This window comes from Saccopteryx bilineata, chromosome 1, assembly GCF_036850765.1.
Source record: "Saccopteryx bilineata isolate mSacBil1 chromosome 1, mSacBil1_pri_phased_curated, whole genome shotgun sequence".
Taxonomy (NCBI): domain Eukaryota; kingdom Metazoa; phylum Chordata; class Mammalia; order Chiroptera; family Emballonuridae; genus Saccopteryx; species Saccopteryx bilineata.
Window position 1 is genome coordinate 396524482 of NC_089490.1, and position 20496 is coordinate 396544977.

The 20496-nt window shown below is 46.2% G+C and overlaps 1 protein-coding gene across 1 annotated transcript in view; it reads left to right on the plus strand.

Moving 5' to 3' along the window:
* LOC136320896 (secretoglobin family 1D member 2-like) overlaps positions 1-16179 on the plus strand; it is a 181066-nt gene extending 164887 nt beyond the window's left edge. Inside the window, exons 2-3 of the mRNA XM_066254040.1 lie at positions 15024-15214; positions 16150-16179. Coding sequence (XP_066110137.1) covers positions 15024-15214; positions 16150-16179 — 221 coding nt within the window. The remainder of the gene's footprint in view (positions 1-15023; positions 15215-16149) is intronic.
* Positions 16180-20496: the final 4317 nt, after the last annotated feature.

The window sequence follows — 20496 nt, forward strand, 5'->3', positions numbered from 1 at the left end:
GCCATGACCAGGCACAGTCACACAGTTGAAGGTGGGAACAAAGATATCTGTAATTAGGGTAAAAATTAGGAAATGAAATGTTTTTAAAGGTTAAATTTGGGCCACACCTCAATGTTTAAACTATACAGGATTCAGCCCTGCTTTGCCTGAGTCACCTCTGTCACTGGCTCTGTCCCCTCCCTGCCCCTTTGGTCAGGAATTGAGAGTGCCCAGTGAGCTAGGCACAGCGTGGACGTGGGGGCAGCAGTGGATCTGGGAACCTGAGTAGCCACTGCCCTCAGACCTGAGAGCCCACAGAGCAGGTGGCTGTAGCCAGTGCATTAGGTGAAAAAGAAAAAGGCACCAAAAGGAAAAATTGAAACTGTATTCAGAGATGGTTGTAGAAAATCTGATAGGTGGACAAAGGGTCCCCAAACTCTAGGTTGCATCTACAATGGTCTCTGGACTTGGTCCCCAGTGTTATGAAGACATCGTGCACAGGAATATTCAGGAGGAAAGGAAGCATCTCTGACATTTTTCTGCCTTCTCCCTCCCAGGCTGTGTCACAGAAAGGAGAAGTAGCCACCACGGTGCCATCGCTTCATGGCAAGAGCTGGTGAAGGAGAGGAAGGAGACACTCTCCGCTGCCCCATGGCCTTTCCCTTCCACGGGCTTCCTTTTGCAGCTCACAGCCCGCAGGAGGAGGTCAGAGCCCCATCAGGAGTCCGGGAGCTGTGGGCAGGTGTCTGTGGGAGCAGGAAGGAGCTGTGCAGCCGCTCACACGTTTCCTTCATCTGTCTCAGGGCCTGAACCTCGCAGGTTCAACCACACACCAGGCAAGAAAAGAAGGGAGAAAATGGTGTTGAGACGTTCATAACACAGAGTACATTGCTGTCATGGTACCGGTAGGGATGCTTACGACATTGGATAAATCTGACAGGAACATTTTTTTTGTTTTGTTTTGTGTTTTTTTATAATTTTATTAATTTTAATTCATTGTGTGAACATGGATCCCTGTGTCTCAATCAATATAGCACCTCCTCTTTAACCACATGGCCCCCATTGCATTTTTTTGTCTCCCTTCTCCTAACTCCCTCGCTCCCTTCCCTCTGGGACATGCTGTCCTGTTATCTGTACCCATGTGTTTTGTATATATAATTCCACTAATGCCTTCACCTTCTCTGATCCCATCCCCTTATTCTCCTTCTCTCTGACAGCTGTCCCTCTGCTCTTCATGACCCCACCTCTGCCTCTATTCCATTCCTCAGTTCACCTTGTTCATTAGATTTCACATATAAGCCAGATCATATGATATTTTTCTTTCTCTGCCTGGCTTATTTTACTTAGCATAATAATCTCCAGGTCCACCCATGCCCACACAAATGGTAAGATCTCCTTCTTTTTCACAGCCATGTAGTATTCCATTGTGTATAAATACCACTGCTTTTTTATCCATTTGTCCACTGACAGATACTTGGGCTATTTCCAGATCTTGACGATTATAAACAATGCTGCAATAAACATGGGGGTGCATACCTTCTTTTGAATCAGTGTTTTGGAATTCCTAGGATATATCCTAGAAGTGGGATAGCTGAGTCAAAAGGCAGTTCCATTTTTAATTTCTTAAGAAAATGCCATACCATTTTCCACAGTGGCTGCACCAGTCTGCATTCCCACTAGCTGTGTAGGAGGGTTCCCTTTTCTCCACACCCTCGCTAGCACTTACTATGTGTTGATTTGTTAATGAGCACCATTTGACAGGTGTGAGTTGGTATTTCATGTGGTTTTAATTTGCACTTTTTCTGATGATTAATGATGTACATTTTTTTATCCTGTATCCCTATTGGCCATATGTATGCAAATATATCTCCATGGGCAAGTAAAATAAAGGAGAAAATAAACAGATGGGTCTATATCAAATTAAAAATCTTTTTCACAGCAAAAGACATCCCACACGATGGAAGAACATATTCGCCAATATGTCTAATAATGGGTTAATAACCAAAATATATAAAGAACTTCTAAAACTTGATACTAGGATGGTAAGCAATTTAATTAAAAAATGTGCCCTGCCCGGTTGGCTCAGTGGTAGAGCGTCGGCCTGGCGTGCAGAAGTCCCAGGTTCGATTCCCGGCAAGGGCACACAGGAGAAGTGCCCATCTGCTTCTCCACCCCTCCCCCTCTCCTTCCTCTCTGTCTCTCTCTTTCCCTCCCGCAGCGAGGTTCCATTGGAGCAAAGATAGCCTGGGCGCTGGGGATGGCTCTTTGGCCTCTGCCCCAGGCGCTAGAGTGGCTCTGGTCACAACAGAGCAACGCACTGGAGGGCCAGAGCATCGCCCCCTGGTGGGCAGAGCGTTGCCCCCTGGTGGGCGTGCCAGGTGGATCCCGGTCGGGTGCATGTGGGAGTCTGTCTGACTGTCTCTCCCCGTTTCCAGCTTCATAAAAATACAAAAAAAAAAAAAAAATGTGCAGCCTGACCAGGTGGTGGCGCAGTGGGTAGAGCGTTGGACTGGGATGCAGAGGACCCAGGTTCGAGACCCTAAGGTCACCATCTTCAGTGTGGGCTCATCTGGCTTGAGTAAAAAGCTCACCAGCTTGGACCCAAGGTCACTGGCTTGAGCAAGGGTTTACTCGGTCTGCTGTAGCCCCACAGTCAAGGCACATATGAGAAAGCAATTAATGAACAAATAAGGTGGCACAATTATGAGTTGATGCTTCTCATATATCTTCCTTTCTGTCTGTCTTTCCCTGTCTGTCTATGTCTCACTCTCTCTCCCTCCCTCTCTAACTAAAAAACAAACAAACAAACAAACAAAAAAAAAACCAAACAGCTATACTGTGAACCATTATTGGGAACTCCAAAATGGATCTACATATAAAGGAGACTTAATATATAGCATCAACAATGTTACAACTCAGTCTTTAAAGGATTAGTTGTCAGAGAAATATACTCCCCACAAAAATTAGGGTATATTTCAAAATGAATATGAAGGGATAAAATATCCCCAAGTTTTAGTGAGCAGTATAGTAAAATATGGTCAGGCATTGCCAATAGCCATCAGGAGGAAAAGAAACAAGGCTTCTAATTCTTACAATATATCAAATTTAAAGTGTCTTTAAGATTACTATGGAAGAAATCAGGACTTTCAGTATAATAGTTGGGGTGGAAGCCAGATTGCATGGGGATGAGAGGTGAAAGGAAGGGGACTCGTGGGACCAGTGACTGGGATGCTGTGAAGTAAACACTCCAGGGGCTTGTGAAGCGGTCTGGCTGAGACCCTGCAGACCCATGTGGCACACCCTGGTTTCATCCACAGAGGCCTGGATTTCTTTCTCAGCCTCATGGAGCCCATTTTTCTCACGTATGGAAAAGTTAATAGCAAGTAAAGGATAATAACCTACCACATGACAAAGATGACATAGATAACATAATAAACACATCCACCAGTGAACATATAACTTTCATTGGTCAGTACCTGTGTGCCAGGCAGTATTGGGTAAGAAACATTCCTGTAAGGCCTTAGCCAATATGTCGGTTGAATAGAACATTTTCCTGAAGGACAGAGATTGCTGGTTCGATGCACAGTGAGGGCACATACAGGAAGAGATCGATGTCTTCTCTCTGTCCCTTCTTTCTCTCTCTGAAAAATCAGTAAAATAAACATTTTTTAAAAAAACAAGAGAAATATTACCGTTTGGTTTTCTCTCTTATGTCTTACACCTAAAAATCAGCATGTCCACCGTGTAGTGAGTTGGAGAAGATGCTAAGGCTGTGTGTATGTACACCTTTCATGGTTAGTGACTAATGAGGATTAATATTAACAAGAAACAAAAGACTTTAATTGTCCCCTTCACTACAAAGATCTGTTCAAGAAGAAACATCTTTCTGGTGAGCAAGGAATCAAGTTAAGAACAGTAAATAATCTTGAGGATGCTGAAGTGTGAATTAGCTGGTCAGTTTCCTGGGCCATCTCACAAGCCCTGAGGCCTTTTGGCCTCTTTTTCCAGGGTGTTCCTCCAGAATACACAAGCATCCTTCAGCCTGTCCTGGGAGCCCCAGTGTGATGCCTTTGTGCCCTAGGGTCAATGCATAGAAAATCTGCTTATTTTCATCATTGTAAATGCCAGCTGTGTGTACACAGGACTCAGACTTCCCTGTGAGGGAGTTCATTAGTGGCATTGTGACTTGCTGTCCTCAGTTTTTTGCTCACATGAGGGGCTGATGTACAAGGAGGAGCATGCGCCTCAAGCAGGGACCAGCGCACCTACCGACTGTGGGCGGGTCAGGAGGAGCTGTGAGGACGGGGCCTCACTGCTAGAGGCAGTTCTTCCTCGGGATTCTTTATGGAACTTCCTCCCCGTAGAACACATGCACTGTAACAGAGCCTCCCTGGGCCTGCTGACCTCGATCCTGCTGCAAACGGGCTTAGGCTGGAAGGAGAGACCCTGAGCTCAGTGTCTTCTATTACTGGGGGAAGGAAGTCACTGGGCACCCCCTGGAAATGTCATGGGCCCAGGACAGTGTCATGTATGCAGAGCCCCAGGCTCCTCTGAATGCAGCCTGCAAGATCACTGTGACTTTGAGAGGGCCTTAAGCCACTTTTGGGTTATATTTTTGTAACTAAGTTTTGTATTTGCCACAGGACTTGTGTCTGAACTTTCCAGAGCTCTGGGATGGTGAGAAACCAGTATCCACAGCCACTACCACAGCCGCCTGGACCATGTAGGTTCTCATTGAATTCTGACAGTCAGTAAAGAAACAACAGAGCCAAAAACTGATGGGCCATCATCTTTAATTGTAGCTTGCACCTGGATGGCAAGTAAAAACACACACTGGGCTCCAAAACCCAATCACATTCAGTGCTCACAAAGCCACTGACTTATCCGAGTTTCCTAGAATCAAAAGTTTCTAGCTCACCAGACTTATTCACCTGTGTTCCCCATCTCCTTCCTTCTCCCTGCACAAACTCTGCACAAACTGGCTTCTCACTCAGCACTCCACCATCTTGGCTTCTTCTCCTGGTCTCCTCCATGTGGCCTTTCTCTGTTCTCTTCTCTAATGCTAATCCCAGGAACTGAGAGAGCAAGCTCTGGGTCTGCCCCACTTTATAGTGCAGAAATCAAAACCTTTAATCCAATATACAAAATAGGGAAGTCTCTAATACAAAGTCATTTTTTTGAGGCATGATGGGATTGTACCACCCCACATCAAAAAGGGTGGGAAAGGCTTATTCCTAAAACCAAACCCCAGGCTACAAGGATCCTGCCTGCCCACAGCCTGCCCCCAACACACATTAATATCACCTGAGTGACGGGCTTCCACGTGGGCAGTGCCATCTTTAACAAACTTAGTATAATATATTTTATCTGCCCAACAATCCACCCCTATGCTCACTTTACTACTTACAATCTACATCACCAGTTTCCCTGTGCAAGAAAATTAGGCACATTACACAAATTACAACATGGCAAATCATACAATTTCAACAATACAATGGTACATTTCACCAGTCTCTGAGCACTTTGCCTAAAGTGCAAAATGTCCTTGGCCTTATTTCTAGCCATGGGAAAAGCTTCCCAGGGCAGGGGAAGGGCCTCCAGCAAAGTTGCCCTCATCCCCATTAGGGTATTTCACATTCTCCAAAATCCGTAAGTCCATCCAACAAAGGAGCCAGTGCCCACTCCGGTCGTAGTCCAGGAAATCAGTCTGCACACATGGGGCCTCAGCCACCCCTCTCATCCCTACCATTCTGGCAGGTCTTACACTGTTCCAAAGAGGAGCACGTGGCAATGGCAGTCAGCATTTCCATCTCTGCTCCGGAGAGCCTGATGGCAATCACCCCTATGTCCCAAAATCGCAGACCTATCAGGGGTATAGTAGATACTCCTTGCTGCTGGGCTCTCACCTTCTGGAAAATACAGATCGCAACTCAAGCCCGATTCTCCTCATCCTCCAAAGAGGAACTGAAAACACCAGCTCCTGCTGCCGGGCTCCAGCCCCAGGCCGCTGCTGCCTTCTGCTCAGCAGGTCTTGCAGCCCCAGCTCTGGCCTTAGCCCCAGCTTCCTGCTGCTGCTGGCTCTCCACAATGTCCAGGGCAATCTGCAACTCACAAACCTGTGAATCCTCCTCCAGCAGCTGCTCCATTTCCAAGTGAATCTCACAAACCTGGTCAGCCTACTTTTCTGTGCTTGCTCCAGCTCCAGGGCCACCATCTCTTTCTCCCGTGTTTGCTCCATCTCCTTCCACTGTTCAGTTTGCAGGTCCCAGGCAGCCTCTTCCACAGAGCTCTCGGTTTCCTCATGCATGGCTGTAAAATTCAGCCAACCTACGGCCTCCAAAAGAACAGCCATGGGGAACCCTAACACTAGCCAGTCCTCTACTCCACCGCTCAAAGGTGGTGGTGGCTCCATACTCATCTGTATGGAATCCTGCCACAGACTACGCCAAATGTAGAGCCAGTAGCTGCGGCCACCCTCACAGCCGCCTGGCCCATGCAGGTTCGCATTGAATTCAGACAGTCAGTAAAGAAACAATGGAGCCAAAAACTGGTGGGCCATCATCTTTAATCCTAGCTTGCACCGGGCAGGCAAGTAAAAACATACAGTGGGCCCAAAACCCCCTCATTCACTGCTCACAAAGCTATTGCCTTATCCAAGTTTCCTAGAATCAAAGGTTTCTAGCTCACCAGACTTATTCACCTCTGTTTCCCATCTCCTTCCTTCACCCTGCACAAACTCTGCACAAACTGGTTTCTCACTCATCACTCCGCCATCTTGGCTTCTCCTGGTCTCCTCCACGTGGCCTTTCTCTGCTCTCCTCTCTAATGTTAAACCGAGGAACTGAGAGAGCAAGCTCCCGGTCTGCCCCACTTTATAGTGTAGAAATCAAAACCTTTAATCCAATATATGAAATAGGGAATGTGGTCAGTGCCATCTTTAACAAAGTGAGCATAATATATTTTATCTGCCCAACAGATGGGGTGGAATCATGGCTGTAATTTGATGAGTAAGACTTCACATATCTGCTGGATTATTTGTCTCACAAGCTGAGGTTCTCAGGTTTTATTTTTTTAACTAGAATACCCCAAAGAGACCTCACACTGGAGCATAAGCAGCAACACGTCAATAGTAGGTGGTCTGGGTGATGTGCACAGGCCTTTTTCTAATAGAGATCATTGCAACATCTCTGTCACTTTGAAGTTATTTTCAAGTTTGAAGTTAAAAATTGATTCCTAAGGCAAAATGTATTGTGATGAACACGTTCCTGGCCTTTCTGGGAAGAAGGGTCAGCCCTGTGGAGAGAGCACGTGATACAGCATGTCACGGGAGTGCCCCCGATGTGGGTCGGTGCACTTGAAAGAAGGGTCCTCCACCTCCAGGTCGTGTCTGCAATGGCTCCTGAACTGATTTCAGCATTACAAAATGCACAAGATAAGTAGTGCACACAATGAGAATCTAGGGAGAAATTACTGATTTTTTTCTATTAATATTATATTATGACCTTTTACCTATATTCAACACAGAGATCCATTAAGTTGTGTTAAGAGCTGGTGAAGAAGAAGGAGACACTCCCCTGCCCCATGGCCTTTCCCCACCGTGGGCTTTCCTAAGCAGCTGTCAGCTGGTAGGAGGAGGTCAGAGCCCCGTCGGGGGTCCAGATGCTGTGGGCAGGAGTCTGTGGGAGAGGAAGGAGTGGTGCAGCCACTCACACGTGTCCCCAAACCCTCAAGGCATAAATTTCATGACTCACCAGTGCACAATGGTGAGGGAGGAGGTACTAACATGGCTCATGGAGTTTGTAAGGTGAGGGACATGGTGACTCGGGAACCATCAGAGATCTCACAGCTCTGGATAACGAGCAAAGATATACTGTGAAGTCAGATACTTCTTAAGTGTATACAGTTAGATGTTACTGATAAATACAACTGTTAATGAGCTGAGTGAGGCCTGTTTTTAATTCATCTATCCATGGATATTATTTTTTGGTAAAAATGAGATCATTTTAGTCACAGATTTCATCCTTGGAGGATTTAATTCTGAAAATACTTGTCCCATGACTGCACATGTGAAAAAAATAAGTATATGGTAGTGATGTTAATTAATTAAATATAATCCTTTAAAATATTGACCACAAATGTCATTGTGATCTATCACTCTAAATTATTTTCACATTTGATCTGAAGCCTAAGGCTGAGAAGTGATCAAAATAAGTTTTTATTTTTATTTTTCTGAAGTGAGAAGCGGGGTGGCTGACAGACTCCCACATGTGCCCGACTGGGATTCACCTGGCATGCCCACCAGGGGGCAATGCTCGGCCTCTATGGGGCGTTGCCTCTGTTGAAACTGGAGACATTCTAGAGCCTGATGTGGAGCCCATGGAGCCATCCTCAGCACCAGGGCCACTTTGCTCCAATGGAACCTTGGCTGCAGGAGAGGAAGAGAGATAGAGAGAAAGAAAAGGAAGAGAGGGTGGAGAAGCAGGTGGGCGCTTCTCCTATGTGCCCTGGCCAGGAATCAAACCTGGGACTTCTACACACCAGCTCAACCCTCTACCACTGAGCAAACTGGCCAGGGCTTCAAAATAATTTTTAAGGACTAATCATTCATGGCTGAAGTAAGTCCTTCCTTATGTTATTCAAAACAAAGACACAGAACCAACTCCCTAGGAAAAATTTGGGTGCTAAAAAATATTGATTAGTTATTTATTTGGAGTTCAGAGTTTTACATGCAGTCAGGGTTACGTAGCATCTGAGAAATGATGGGCAGCTGTCTGTCTTTCTCAAATGGAACAAGGATGTTAATGACAGGGAAGGTGGGACGTGAGAACCAGTGTCACCAAATGATACATTCCTGTAAATCTATATGAGGTCATCAAGACCCAGGGGTGAGGTCTAAAATGTGTCCATTGCCACATAGCTGCAGACCAGTTAGAGACTTGGCTAGAGGAGCCCTGGGATCTCAACAGCAGCCAGAGGACACGTGTCAGCAGCACATCCTGCTGAGGACAGGAGTTCAGAGACCCTGTGTCTTGGGGTGGAGAACATCTATCCCCACCCACTAACATCATGGACCCTTAGCTCCAATATCCAGTAGTGAGGATAATAAAGTCCCGAGAACAGTCACATCAATGCAATAAAACAGTAAATTACGTGATTGGAAAGCAATGATCTTATTTTCCCTAGAGAAGCCCTGATAGAACCAGAGCCAATTCAGAAGCAGGCAGTGTTAGCTCCCAGGTAAACAGTTCCCACCCTGGCAGAGTCTGTGAAATTCAATCTGATAATTGGCTTAAGAATAAGGTGATCTATCTGTTTGACTTATTACTTATATTTTTCATGTTATTGCGTATTTGTAATAACTGAAATTTACTGCCTAATACTGTGCTGAGCATTTTCCTGAATTAATATACTTAACCTAAGACAGACTCCTGGATGTCACCCTTGTTTACAGATGATGAAATTGAGGCAGAGAAGGCCAGAACATTGAAGAAGACATTACAGGTAGAAAGTTCTAGAGCTCAGATTGAATCCAGGTAGTCTGGTCCTAAAATTGGACTATTCCTCACAACTCAATAAATGAACATGTTCTTAATTTGAAAGAACCAAACAGCACCTCAGAATTCAATACAAAGTGTAAAACTGCCCCGTTGGGATTCTGAAGGGGGGGGGATTGAAACTGCAGAATATCTGAGAACACATGACTTCCTCACCTTTTCTACTGTTTCTTCAGGAAGGAGGTTGGGCCATGGTGTTTCTAGATCCCTGTTCTATCTGTGAGTAACTTTTATGATTCTGTCCCTCAAGGTGTGCATGTTTCAAATAAGTGTGTGGTCTTCAGTACATTTCTGTTGCTGCTAGAGTTCCGGTTGCCATGGTGTCGTGGTTTCTGTCCCCCGTGCGGTGGTGCAGGGTTACAGGCAAGGACGGGTGGGTGTTCCCTGCTGATCCTGTGTTCAGCTACATCGTGAACTTTAATTTGTTTTGACAGTTTTTTTCAGTATATTTTCTAAGATTTCTCTGACAGTAGATTTACTATATGTAATTCATAACCAATTCATTGATTGATTTTATACGGTGTCCCCTAAAGTCATGGTGCACATTTGACCGGTCACAGGAAAACAACAAAAGACGATAGAAATGTGAAATCTCCACAAAATAAAAGGAAAACTCTCCCAGTGTCATACCTATTCAGTGCAGTTCGATGTGGGCTCACGCACAGATTTTTTAGGGCTCCTTAGGTAGCTATCTCGTATAGCCTCTACAGACTCGTCACTGACTGATGGCCTACCAGAATGGGGTTTCTCCACCAAACTGCCGGTTTCCTTCAACTGCTTATCCCACAGAGTAATGTTATTCCTATGTGATGGTGCTTCATTATAAATGTGCAGATATTCACGTTGCACTTTGGTCATGGATTCGAATTTAGCGAGCCACAGAGCACACTGAACTTTCCTCTGTACTGTCCACATCATGACTGGCACGGCCGTGGGCTGCTTTGCTGTATACACGGTGTTATATCATCATCTGTGCATGCATACATGCTGCCACATCATGCTATAGAACTAGGAGGGTTTTCCTTTTATTTGGTGCAGATTTCACAAATCTATCGTCTTTTGTTGCTCCTCTGTGACCGATGAAAAGTGCACCATAACTTTACGGACACACTGTATTTGATGTTTTCCCTTGTTTGAAGAGAATGTTTTCAACAAAATGTTTTCCCTCTTTTTCTTTACTAATCATTATTTTCAGAGTTTTAAGTTCACAGCAATATCAACCAGAAAGTACCCAGAGACACCCTGTTCCCTGAATTCCAGACACGCATAGCCTTCCCTAGCTCAGCGTCACACTCCGGGTGAGACCTTTGTTCTCAGATAGTACAGTTGCTGACCCTCACCTTTTCTACTGTTTCTTCAGGAATGAGGTGAGAGCCTTGGTTCTCAGGGATGTTTGGTTGTCAGGGAATGGGCAAGCCATCCCCAAAGTGGCTGCACCCTCTGCACTCCACCAGCAGTGAAGAAGAGTCTGTGCTTCCGTCCTGGGCAGCGCTCACTGCTGTCAGTCAGTGATCTAATTGAAAAGGAGAAGAAGATAAAAGAGTTGAACAGACAGATGAAGGAACTAGAATGAGCATCAACTAGAGAGTTCGACTGAGGCAGAACCTGAGCTGCGAGCAGCTGAGCTGGGACTTCACTGTCACCACCTCATCTGCATGTGACCCGTCCCCACTAGCAGACACCCCGACTGGGTAACACTGGGTACTTTATCCTGCACATCATTGTCTGAGTGCGATCTAGTGGTCTCCTAACTCTGCTAGTTTGAGCAAGTCTCCTACTTTCTGAAAGTTACCTGACTCAACTTTGTAGATGGGAAATGTAATAGCTTATTGATCAGTAGCGATGCTTAAATATGGTAAATTATGTTTGCACAATGACTTTAGGTAGAAATAAAAATCATTACTATTCTTTTAATTACTGCTGTTATTATCTACAGAGCTTTGCCTCCCAAAGCACCCGTATGCAGGGTGACGATGGTTGTTTGCAGCTCTAATCAGTTCACAGTTACCTTGATGACTTTATCTTACTGAAAATTGTTCCCTCAGCACCAGGCTCCTTGGAACCACCCTTCTATGTTCTGTTTCCATGACTCTGACTGCTCTAGAGACCTCACGTGTAGGAATCACACATTATTGTCTTGTGACTGGCTTGTCATGCAGTGTACTGTCCCCCACGTTCACCCCGATGCAACATGTGATGGATTTCCTGCCTTACCATGGGGATAAGGGCAATATCCCATTATCTGTGTGCTCTGACTCTGTTTACCCATTCATCCATCCATGGACACCTGGGTTGCTTCTAGCTCTTGGCTATTGTGAATTGTGCTGCGATAAATGGGTGTGCAAGTATGTGTTTGAGACACTGCACGTGTCCACGGAGCTGAACTTGACCCATCACACGGTAATTCTAGTTATAATGTTTTAGGGAACTCTGGTTTTTTTATTACTGGCTGTACCAATTACATCTGCACAAAATGCATCCTTGCCAACACTTTTAATTTTTTCCTATTTATTTAATACCTTTTATTATTTTTTGGAAATAAATAATTTTAAAAACCCCTGTGACGTTGACCTGAGATCTGAAACAGAGCAGGAAAGCACGGGGGGCACAGTGTCCAGCTGGGTCTCCCCCACCCACCACCCGCCCCCAGGGCTCCCAGAGAGGAATAGGGACCTTCCTGACTCAGCCCTTCCTGCCTCCCCAGTCGCAAACCTCCCCTCCTCCACCAGGCATTCCTATGTTTCAGGGTAACAGGAGCCCTGTCCCTACAGGCCACCGGGCTGACGGTGTCTTGTCTTCCTCCAGGCTGTTCCCTCAGGACCCCTCCTCCTACCATTTCCTACTGTCACAATTGTCCCCTTCCTGAGTGACTCACCAGAATGATCCTCTGTGACCACATTGCCTCCTAATGTCTTCCTCAGAACTGACCATGCCTCCCCCGTGTTTCCATGGAGGAGCATCTGGTCATGGCTGGGGACACGCAGAGGACAGGCCCTGTGGGCACTTGTTTGTAATGCTGGGACCCTGAGGACTCAGAAGGGGCGATCCTCCTAATTGACAGGTGAATCCATCAATCAGGACAGTTTAGTGTTGGATGTAATTTGAAATATCTCCATATTATTTAAACAATAGACAAAGAGTAGGAACTTGCTTTGATTTGATATAAAATGTCACTTGATAGTTTGGATATGTTAGATTAAGTAGAAAGTTAGGAGTTGGGATGTAATTTTTCTCTTGTCACAGGTTTCTCTTAGGAACCGAACACCTCTGATTTCTTCTCAATTGTCAGCAGCCCACTGACCTTTCTCCCTCCACTGCCAAAGGAGCCCTGGCACAGCAGGCATCATCTCACACTAAAGAGACTCCCTAATCCACCTGAGTAGTTTGTTAATTCATAGTCCTGCACACACAGGGGTACTTGCTGACCCTTGTCTCTGTGCCTGGCACCAGGCTGACAGAGATCAGCAAACAAGACACGGCCTGGAATTAAGGAGCCAAATCCCAGGGGCTTCCTGTCAGTCACTGAGTATACATTTCTAACCCCAACCTGAATGTTGCTGCAAAGGATTTGTCAGCAATACAGATCCTTGACCAAGTCGCCTGAGTCTGTGACACTCAAGCATGGCATCATTCCTCAGAGGAACGGTGGGCTATAACCAGGTCTAGTGACCTGCCACATTCTTTGTGGGAAGGAATCTCAAAGCTTATAACCCCGGGCTCTGCAGGCTGCTGTGTCCAGCTCCTAATTCCTCCGTGTTTCTATAGCTGAACGCAAAGCAAAGTCCAGGAGAAAGCCAGTCCTGTGTTGCTGCTGGTCACTGGCCTTTTGCTGCTATGAGAGTATCATTTGTAATTGGAGTACAATTAGCTTGGGTAAGTAACTTTCTCTAAACTGGGTGATGAATTAGGAACTGGGAGTGAGCAGATTAGAATCCACACCTTTCCTGGCACTTGTGGACTAGCCTCCAGCAGTCAGGGCTCATTGTACCAATTCCTAAATATCAGGAACTTTCTGAGACATCACTGTAGGCTCGTTTTAAGGGTTTTCCATCGGAATCCTCATCCCTGTCTGTGGTCTACGTGTCAGAGCAGCATGATGTAATGGAACCTGGTTGTGAGTCATGTCTCTGCCACTCAGCAGCGCTATGACCTTGAACAAATGCTTAATCTCTCCAAGTCCCCTCTCTGTCCTTGCTTTTCACAGCTGCCGCCCAGAGTGGCTCTGACAGAGCAGTGAGATGCCGTGTGTCAGAGGGCAGCTCCAGGTCCCCTCAGACGTTCTGCTTCCGGTTGAGTCCACGGCCTGTGAACTCCTAGATTCAGACTCACACGATGTGCAGGCAGGAAGGGCTTTAGCAGAGTTCTCCGTTCAGGAAGAGCCAGTGTTGTCTGAGTCTCCGAAGGATCAATCTTCCCGTGGGCTCTGAGAACCGGCAGCCCTCAGCCAGTCAACACGTACTGCTCGTTCTCTAGGCGTCCGGCCAGGACTTGGAGACTGAGTGCCATCGTTTGGGTGACAGCTGCTACTTTTCTTGGTTTGTTCTAAGCATTTGTTGAAGAATATTTTGGTTTGACTTCATACCCTTGATATGGACCCAAGTTCTTTTGAGTCGATCTCTTTCATCTGCCTTTCTGATTCTCCTCCTGTTTCCCCCTGTGGCCTCCAATCTGACCCTCTCACCATCTCTGCATAGCTGCTGTCTGGTCCGGTCTGATCACAGCCTGGTAGGGCACGTTCTGGGCTGCAAGTGGTGACAAAGGCTTGGGGGAGGGGTGGAGAATCTAGACCAGAGAACGTGGTTACTTCAGGTCTCAGTACAATTGCAGTGGGGTAGGTAGTAAACCCCAGTTCTCACCTTCCAATTTCTCTAAGGAATTCTGTACTTCAGTGCAGGACACAAGAGCCATCATGACATGTGCATAATTTCAGATGTGTGAAACTCAGTGTACTTTTCTCAGAACATTTTAGGCAGTCTTTATTTAATGACATAATCCTATAGCCTAATGTAGTCTCAAAGGAGCATCTTCTAACATTAATAGGTTTCCTCACTGCTCTCCAGATTTAGTCCTTTTACTCTGACCTCTAGTAGCTGTGACTCTGCCACTCATTGACAGACTGAGTACTAACATCTGCTTTCCCCCCATATCAGGACTAAAGAAGGTCTCACTTTATTGGCAGGGAAACCTTAATTTTTGAAATCTAGAGACTTGAATTTCAGTAAAGCAGGAGAGTCTTGGAAAGTGGCGGGTGTGATTCACAAAGGATAAACCTGAACTAGGGATTGGTCAACCAGCTTTCCAGACTGAGCTCTGCGGCTTGCTCTGGGATCTTGAGCGAGTCATTACTTGCAGGATTTTGCGTTGTTCTGGGCACTATTAAGGAATGTGACCATAGACTCCCAGGAGTTTCTGTCTCGTTCCAAGATCCGGCACCACAGGGAAAATGTGAGTTTTTTTACATGACTTGTTATTTTTTTCCTTCTGCTCCAGAAAATGCAGGAGACGTCTGTCCAAATGTTGTTCATGAGGTAGTAGAACTGTTTTTGCACCCCGCCTTCATCTACAAACAAAGTTTTCAGAAATACGATGCCCCTGCAGAAGCTGTTGAGGCCAAGTTGACAGTGAAGAAATGCACAGATAACGTCTCATTTTGGAACAGACTGAGGGTTATTGGCACTTTGGTCATTTCTATCTTCACTGTCATAGAGGCTGCCACTCAGCAGCGCAGCCAGGAGGGAGGTCAAGGTCCTGCTCTAGGGACACGGGGTGTGAAGGCGCAGGCCAGAGGCTGTTCCACCAGCAGGACGGGTCCTCACCCAGAGGCACAGTCCCTGGGACTCTCACGGGAGTGAGAGAAGTGGACACAGCGAGAGGGAGAGAGCCGGCCTCGCCCTCTGTCAGGACGGAGGAGGGGGCGGCTGCTGAGGGCTCTGCCAGCTCACACAGAGCAGAGGTCACCCCTGTACGTCACTCCATGTTTCCCAGCCAGGGGGCCGCGACCCTCCCTGTGTCCTCTGCAGCCCCGTGTAAAGCTGAAATACTTCAATCATGTCCTCATGGAGAGATCACACAGATGTAAAGGTGTCTCTCAGCACGTCCGCGCCTGGAATTAAGTCAGGTTTCACATAAATGTCCTCACTAGCTGGATTCTCAGTGTGGGGAAGTCCATGTGCCGTGTGGGGAAAGTCCACTCCTGGAGGTGGGACATCTGCAGGCAAAACAGACCATGTCCCCTCCCACCTCATCCAGGTCCCTCAGCCCTGTGTCTCTGTTTAGTGACAAGTGGAGTCCTCATCTTGGAACTCACAGAAAGGACACCGGGCTGCTCTGCCCAACTCCTGAGCCTCCTCCTCGCTCCACTAGAGACCTGTGCCCTTCTCTGGGGACACGCAGGGTTTATCTGCGGGGTGTGGCCATGGTTCTCTCCTGACTCGCACAGTCTGTGCAGACTGGACCAGGACTATTGAATTCCTCCCCCACACGGCTACCTGCCTGGTGCCTCCACTTCCCTTTGCTGGTTGCAGTTTCTTCCACATCTGGGTTGTGAACAACAGTCTGTGTTAACATGACTCCATGGCAGCATGACTTACGTCCCTTTTTCTTTTCTCTATTTCAGAGTAGAGTAGTAAAGAAATGTAACAGATAGATGTAACAATCTTCCATGCGAAGTCCCTGTCGTTCAACCATGACCTGATCTTTCCCGGACAATGTGAAGGTTTCAACGTCTTGCTTCAATAAATTTCTTTCTTGCACTTCGCTGCCTGTCTTGTTTTATCCAACAGTCTCTGGCTTGAGTTGGGTGGTTTCATCATGAAGCGGTCTGTGGGTGGTGTCAGGAGTAAAGTAGGGAGACCAGCGTCCAGGGACCATGGTGATCTGAGTGCAGGGGTCCCGGCGGGAACACGGGCTCAGGATCCATCCTGCATGATCCCCACAGACTGCCAGGTCACATGGCCCCGAGGGCGGGGCGGTTGAGGGTTAAAGCACGAGAACGTCCTGCTCTGGGGCCCGGACTGCGGAGCCTAACAGCAGTCACATGGGTCCCACTCAGCTGCATCGCTGCTCCTGCGTCCTCATCGTCAGCACAAACCCTGCTCAGTCCTCACCGCATCTCTGGGGTCAATGTCCGGATGTCCCTGTGTGACATGATCTCTGTCCACTTCTCCACTTGTAGTGAATCTGCAGGTTTCAACCTTTGCTTACTGCCTGCACTCTGCACATGCGCATTGCTCACCTCAACCCCGGCTACCGCTTCCTCCCTCAGGGTCTCCCTAAAGCCCCGGACACGGGCCTCTATCTCCCATGTGGAGAGCTCCATGCACACCATCCACACTTACTGCAGGAGGAACACGTCAGATGAGCACAGTGTCTCCCCACCTACTCCTCTTCCATGAGCCCATCCAGGCTAATGGGCCCCCGTCCAATGAGGCAGCTGACTCAGATGATGGTTACATCACAGATCATAGTTGGTTTCCAGTGGCTGCTGTGACACAGCCACACACTTGGTGGCTTCAAACAAGTTTTTTATTACAGGTGTGGAAAACAAAATCTGAAATCTGTAACCTCTGCTGAAATCACAGTGTCAGGAGGCCATGCTGGCTCTGGAACGTCGAGGGGAACTTCTATCCCTGGTGCCTCCAGCTGAGGGCTGATGACTGTCCTTGTCTGGTACCCATATCCCTCCCATCTCTGCCCCTTGAGGTGACATTGCCATATTGTTTCTCTGTGTTTGAAAATCTCTGTCTCATTCATATAGAATATGTGAGATAGCATTTAAAGGTCACCAGAAAATTCAAGATCATCTCCCTAACTCAAAATCTAAATTTATCCCATCTACAAAGTCTTTTCCCTGTGGCAGAGACATGACAAGTTCGTGTTAGGGTCTGGGTCTGATTGGGATCTTTATGAACCTACTTTAGCTCCTCTGCCTGCTGACTCTAAGAGTTTACTGAGTCCTGCCCCTCCACGGCCAAGCTTCCCTCCAACATCCTTTTGCAACATTGAAACAGCAGAGATCATGTGTTTCTAAATGTTTTAAATAAGAAGACTTATTATTAGACCTACACTTACCTTTCTCTAATAGTAAACTATATACTTATACAAAATATGGTGGAGAAAATAGAAAATAAGTGTTATCTTCTATTAGCTATTGTATCTAAAGCTTTTATAGTAAATGTGATTACAGGGGAACAGTGCACTTAAATTAGTCTCTATTTTCTGGAATGCCTTCTGTGTTCACCCACATCCTGTGCTCAGTGGACACAGGGTCACATAGCTTTTGCCACAGCCTGAGAAATGCAGCCTGGAATCGTGTGGGGAGGACACGGTCCCCCACTGACATGGCACACAGGCCTGGACTGACCCTGTCCCCAGCTCCCCTCCATCTCATGTCCCTGCTCACCCAGACGCTGTGCTCAGCCATCCTGTCTACATGCCATTCTCTCCTGCATGGTGTTGGGTCACAGCACTGCTCGTGGTCTTGTCGTGGTCCCTTCCTTCTATGTTGTCCGTGCACAGGACAGCTGACAGCCTTGTCTGCAAGGGCTGTGTCCCATCCCCTGCTCGGTGAAGCAATCTCTGCCTCTCACACCATAAAATAAACCTTCACACACAGTCAAACTGTGTACACTAAACACACACTCGCAAACATATTTTAACACATACCCAGACACGCACAATTATACATGCACAGACACACCTAAAGACACAAACAAGGAGAAACACACACACACACACACAAACACAGGCAGGCATACTCATTCTCTGTTGTCACTATATTTTTTTGTGATATAATATTCCTATGACAAAGCTCTTTTGGGAACATTTAGAATAAATCAACAATATCAATAACAAACACTATCAATCATTGTTAATATTTCTAGAATGCTTAAGAGTTTACAAGCCTGGAGACCCCTATGGGCAGCCATTGTCCTAGAATTTAAAAGTTCTATCTCACTTTGTCCTGATGGGTCCCCACAAGCTGAAAGACTGTTACTGCCATTGGATGTGTGACCAAGGATGTCCCACCACTGGCCTCCAGCCTGGCTCTGTGTCTTCTCAGCATCAACAGGGAAGATTTCAAAAGCAAGTGATGCACAGGCCCCAGTCCAGGACCAACGTGAGTACCTCTGTGGGTGGAACCATGTGGTCCCCATCCCCACCTCCCCTGCTGCGGGTGCAGCATCACGTGACTGCAGAGGCCATGACAGCCCTGAACTGGGGAGGACAGCAAGACTGTGCATGAGCCAGAGACTCCCAGCATCCCCAGGGGGTCACCTGGAGACCTTTCCTTGGCCACTTCTCTAGCTCTGCAAGGTGGGCACGGCAGGACCTTAATCGGTATTACTGTGATAACAGTGACAGATAGGGTGTCGGGGAGGAACATGTCTTCCCAGAGCTGCTGACGGGGTGGGAGATGAGGTGACACACAATCACAAATGCTTGGTTGGAAAGGACGGAGCAGGGGAGTGAGGTAATGGCTAGGGCCTCTGATCGGGACGATTGTGGACATGGATGGTGGTAAAATAGAGACTGTGCTGTAACCCATGTCAGTGAATGTGCACTTAACAAGATAAAATGGTAAATTTCATTTTGTATATTTTACAAAAACATAGAAAACTATTCTTAGAAAGCAGCTTTCTGAGAGGCGGCCGAAAGAGACCTGCCCATCGGAACACGTTCTGTATTTCAATCCCTTGAACACTCTCCGCGTGTTGCAGACACCTCCTGTCAGATCACGTCTGGTGTCAACTCTCTGTTTGATTTGCCTCCTGAGATTTTTTTTGCGGAAGACAGCGCCTGTGTTTAGAAACTCTGATTCAAACTCACAGACTGAGTTACCAGCTACAAAGGATGCATCTGCAGAGCCTCCCCCCCCTCTTTTTTTTAAATAGGCCTATATTTATTTTAAAAATTGAATTATTAGTTAATAACCCTCCTAAACTCAAAGCAGCAGGCTCACATAGATTCACCGATTCTTCCAAACATTTGAGGAAGGAATAATATCAATTCTCCACCCTCTCTATTAGACAATAGAAGAGAAAATACTTTCTAAATCATTCTATGAGGCATAATTACTCTAATACTAAAGCCAGACAATGATTCTAAAAGAAAACTACAAACCAATATTTCTCTTAAACAAAGATACAAAAAAATCTATAACAAAATATTAGCAAATCCAATTTGACAAAGTATGAAAAGAATTACACATCACAGCCAAGTGGGATTTATCCTAGGTGTGCGCACCTTGCTCAGCATTAAAGAATGGACTCATTGCAACAGGTTAACGAAGAAACATCATATGATAAGTCAATAGATGCAGAAAAGCACTTGACAAAATCTAGCCCCCATCCATGATAAACACTCTAAACAAACAGGAAGAGGAGGAATATTCCTGAACTTGATAAAGACACTTATAGAACAACCTACAGCTAACACCTCACCATCATTATTTATTTATTTATTTAAATTAATTTTAATGGGGTGACATTGATAAATCAGGGTATATATGTTCAGGGAAAACATCTCTAGGTTATTTTGACATTTGATTATGCTGCATTCCCATCACACAAATTCCAATTGTCTTCAGTCACCTTCTAAATGATTTTCTTTGTGCCCCTCCCCTCTCCCAACCCACTCCATGTCCTCTACCCCTCACCCTGTAACCCCCATCCTCTTGTCCATGTCTCTGAGTCTCACTTTTATGTCCCACCGATGTATGGAATCATATAGTTCTTAGTTTTTTCTGATTTACTTATTTTGCTCAGTATAATGTTATCAAGATCCATCCATGTTGTTGTAAATGATCCAATGTCATCATTTGTTATGGCTGAGTAGTATTCCATAGTATATATGTACCAAAGCTTTTTAATCCACTTGTCCTCTGATGGACACTTGGGCTGCTTTCAGATCTTCGCTATTGAGAGCAATGTTGCCATAAACATGGGGGTGCATTTCTTCTTTT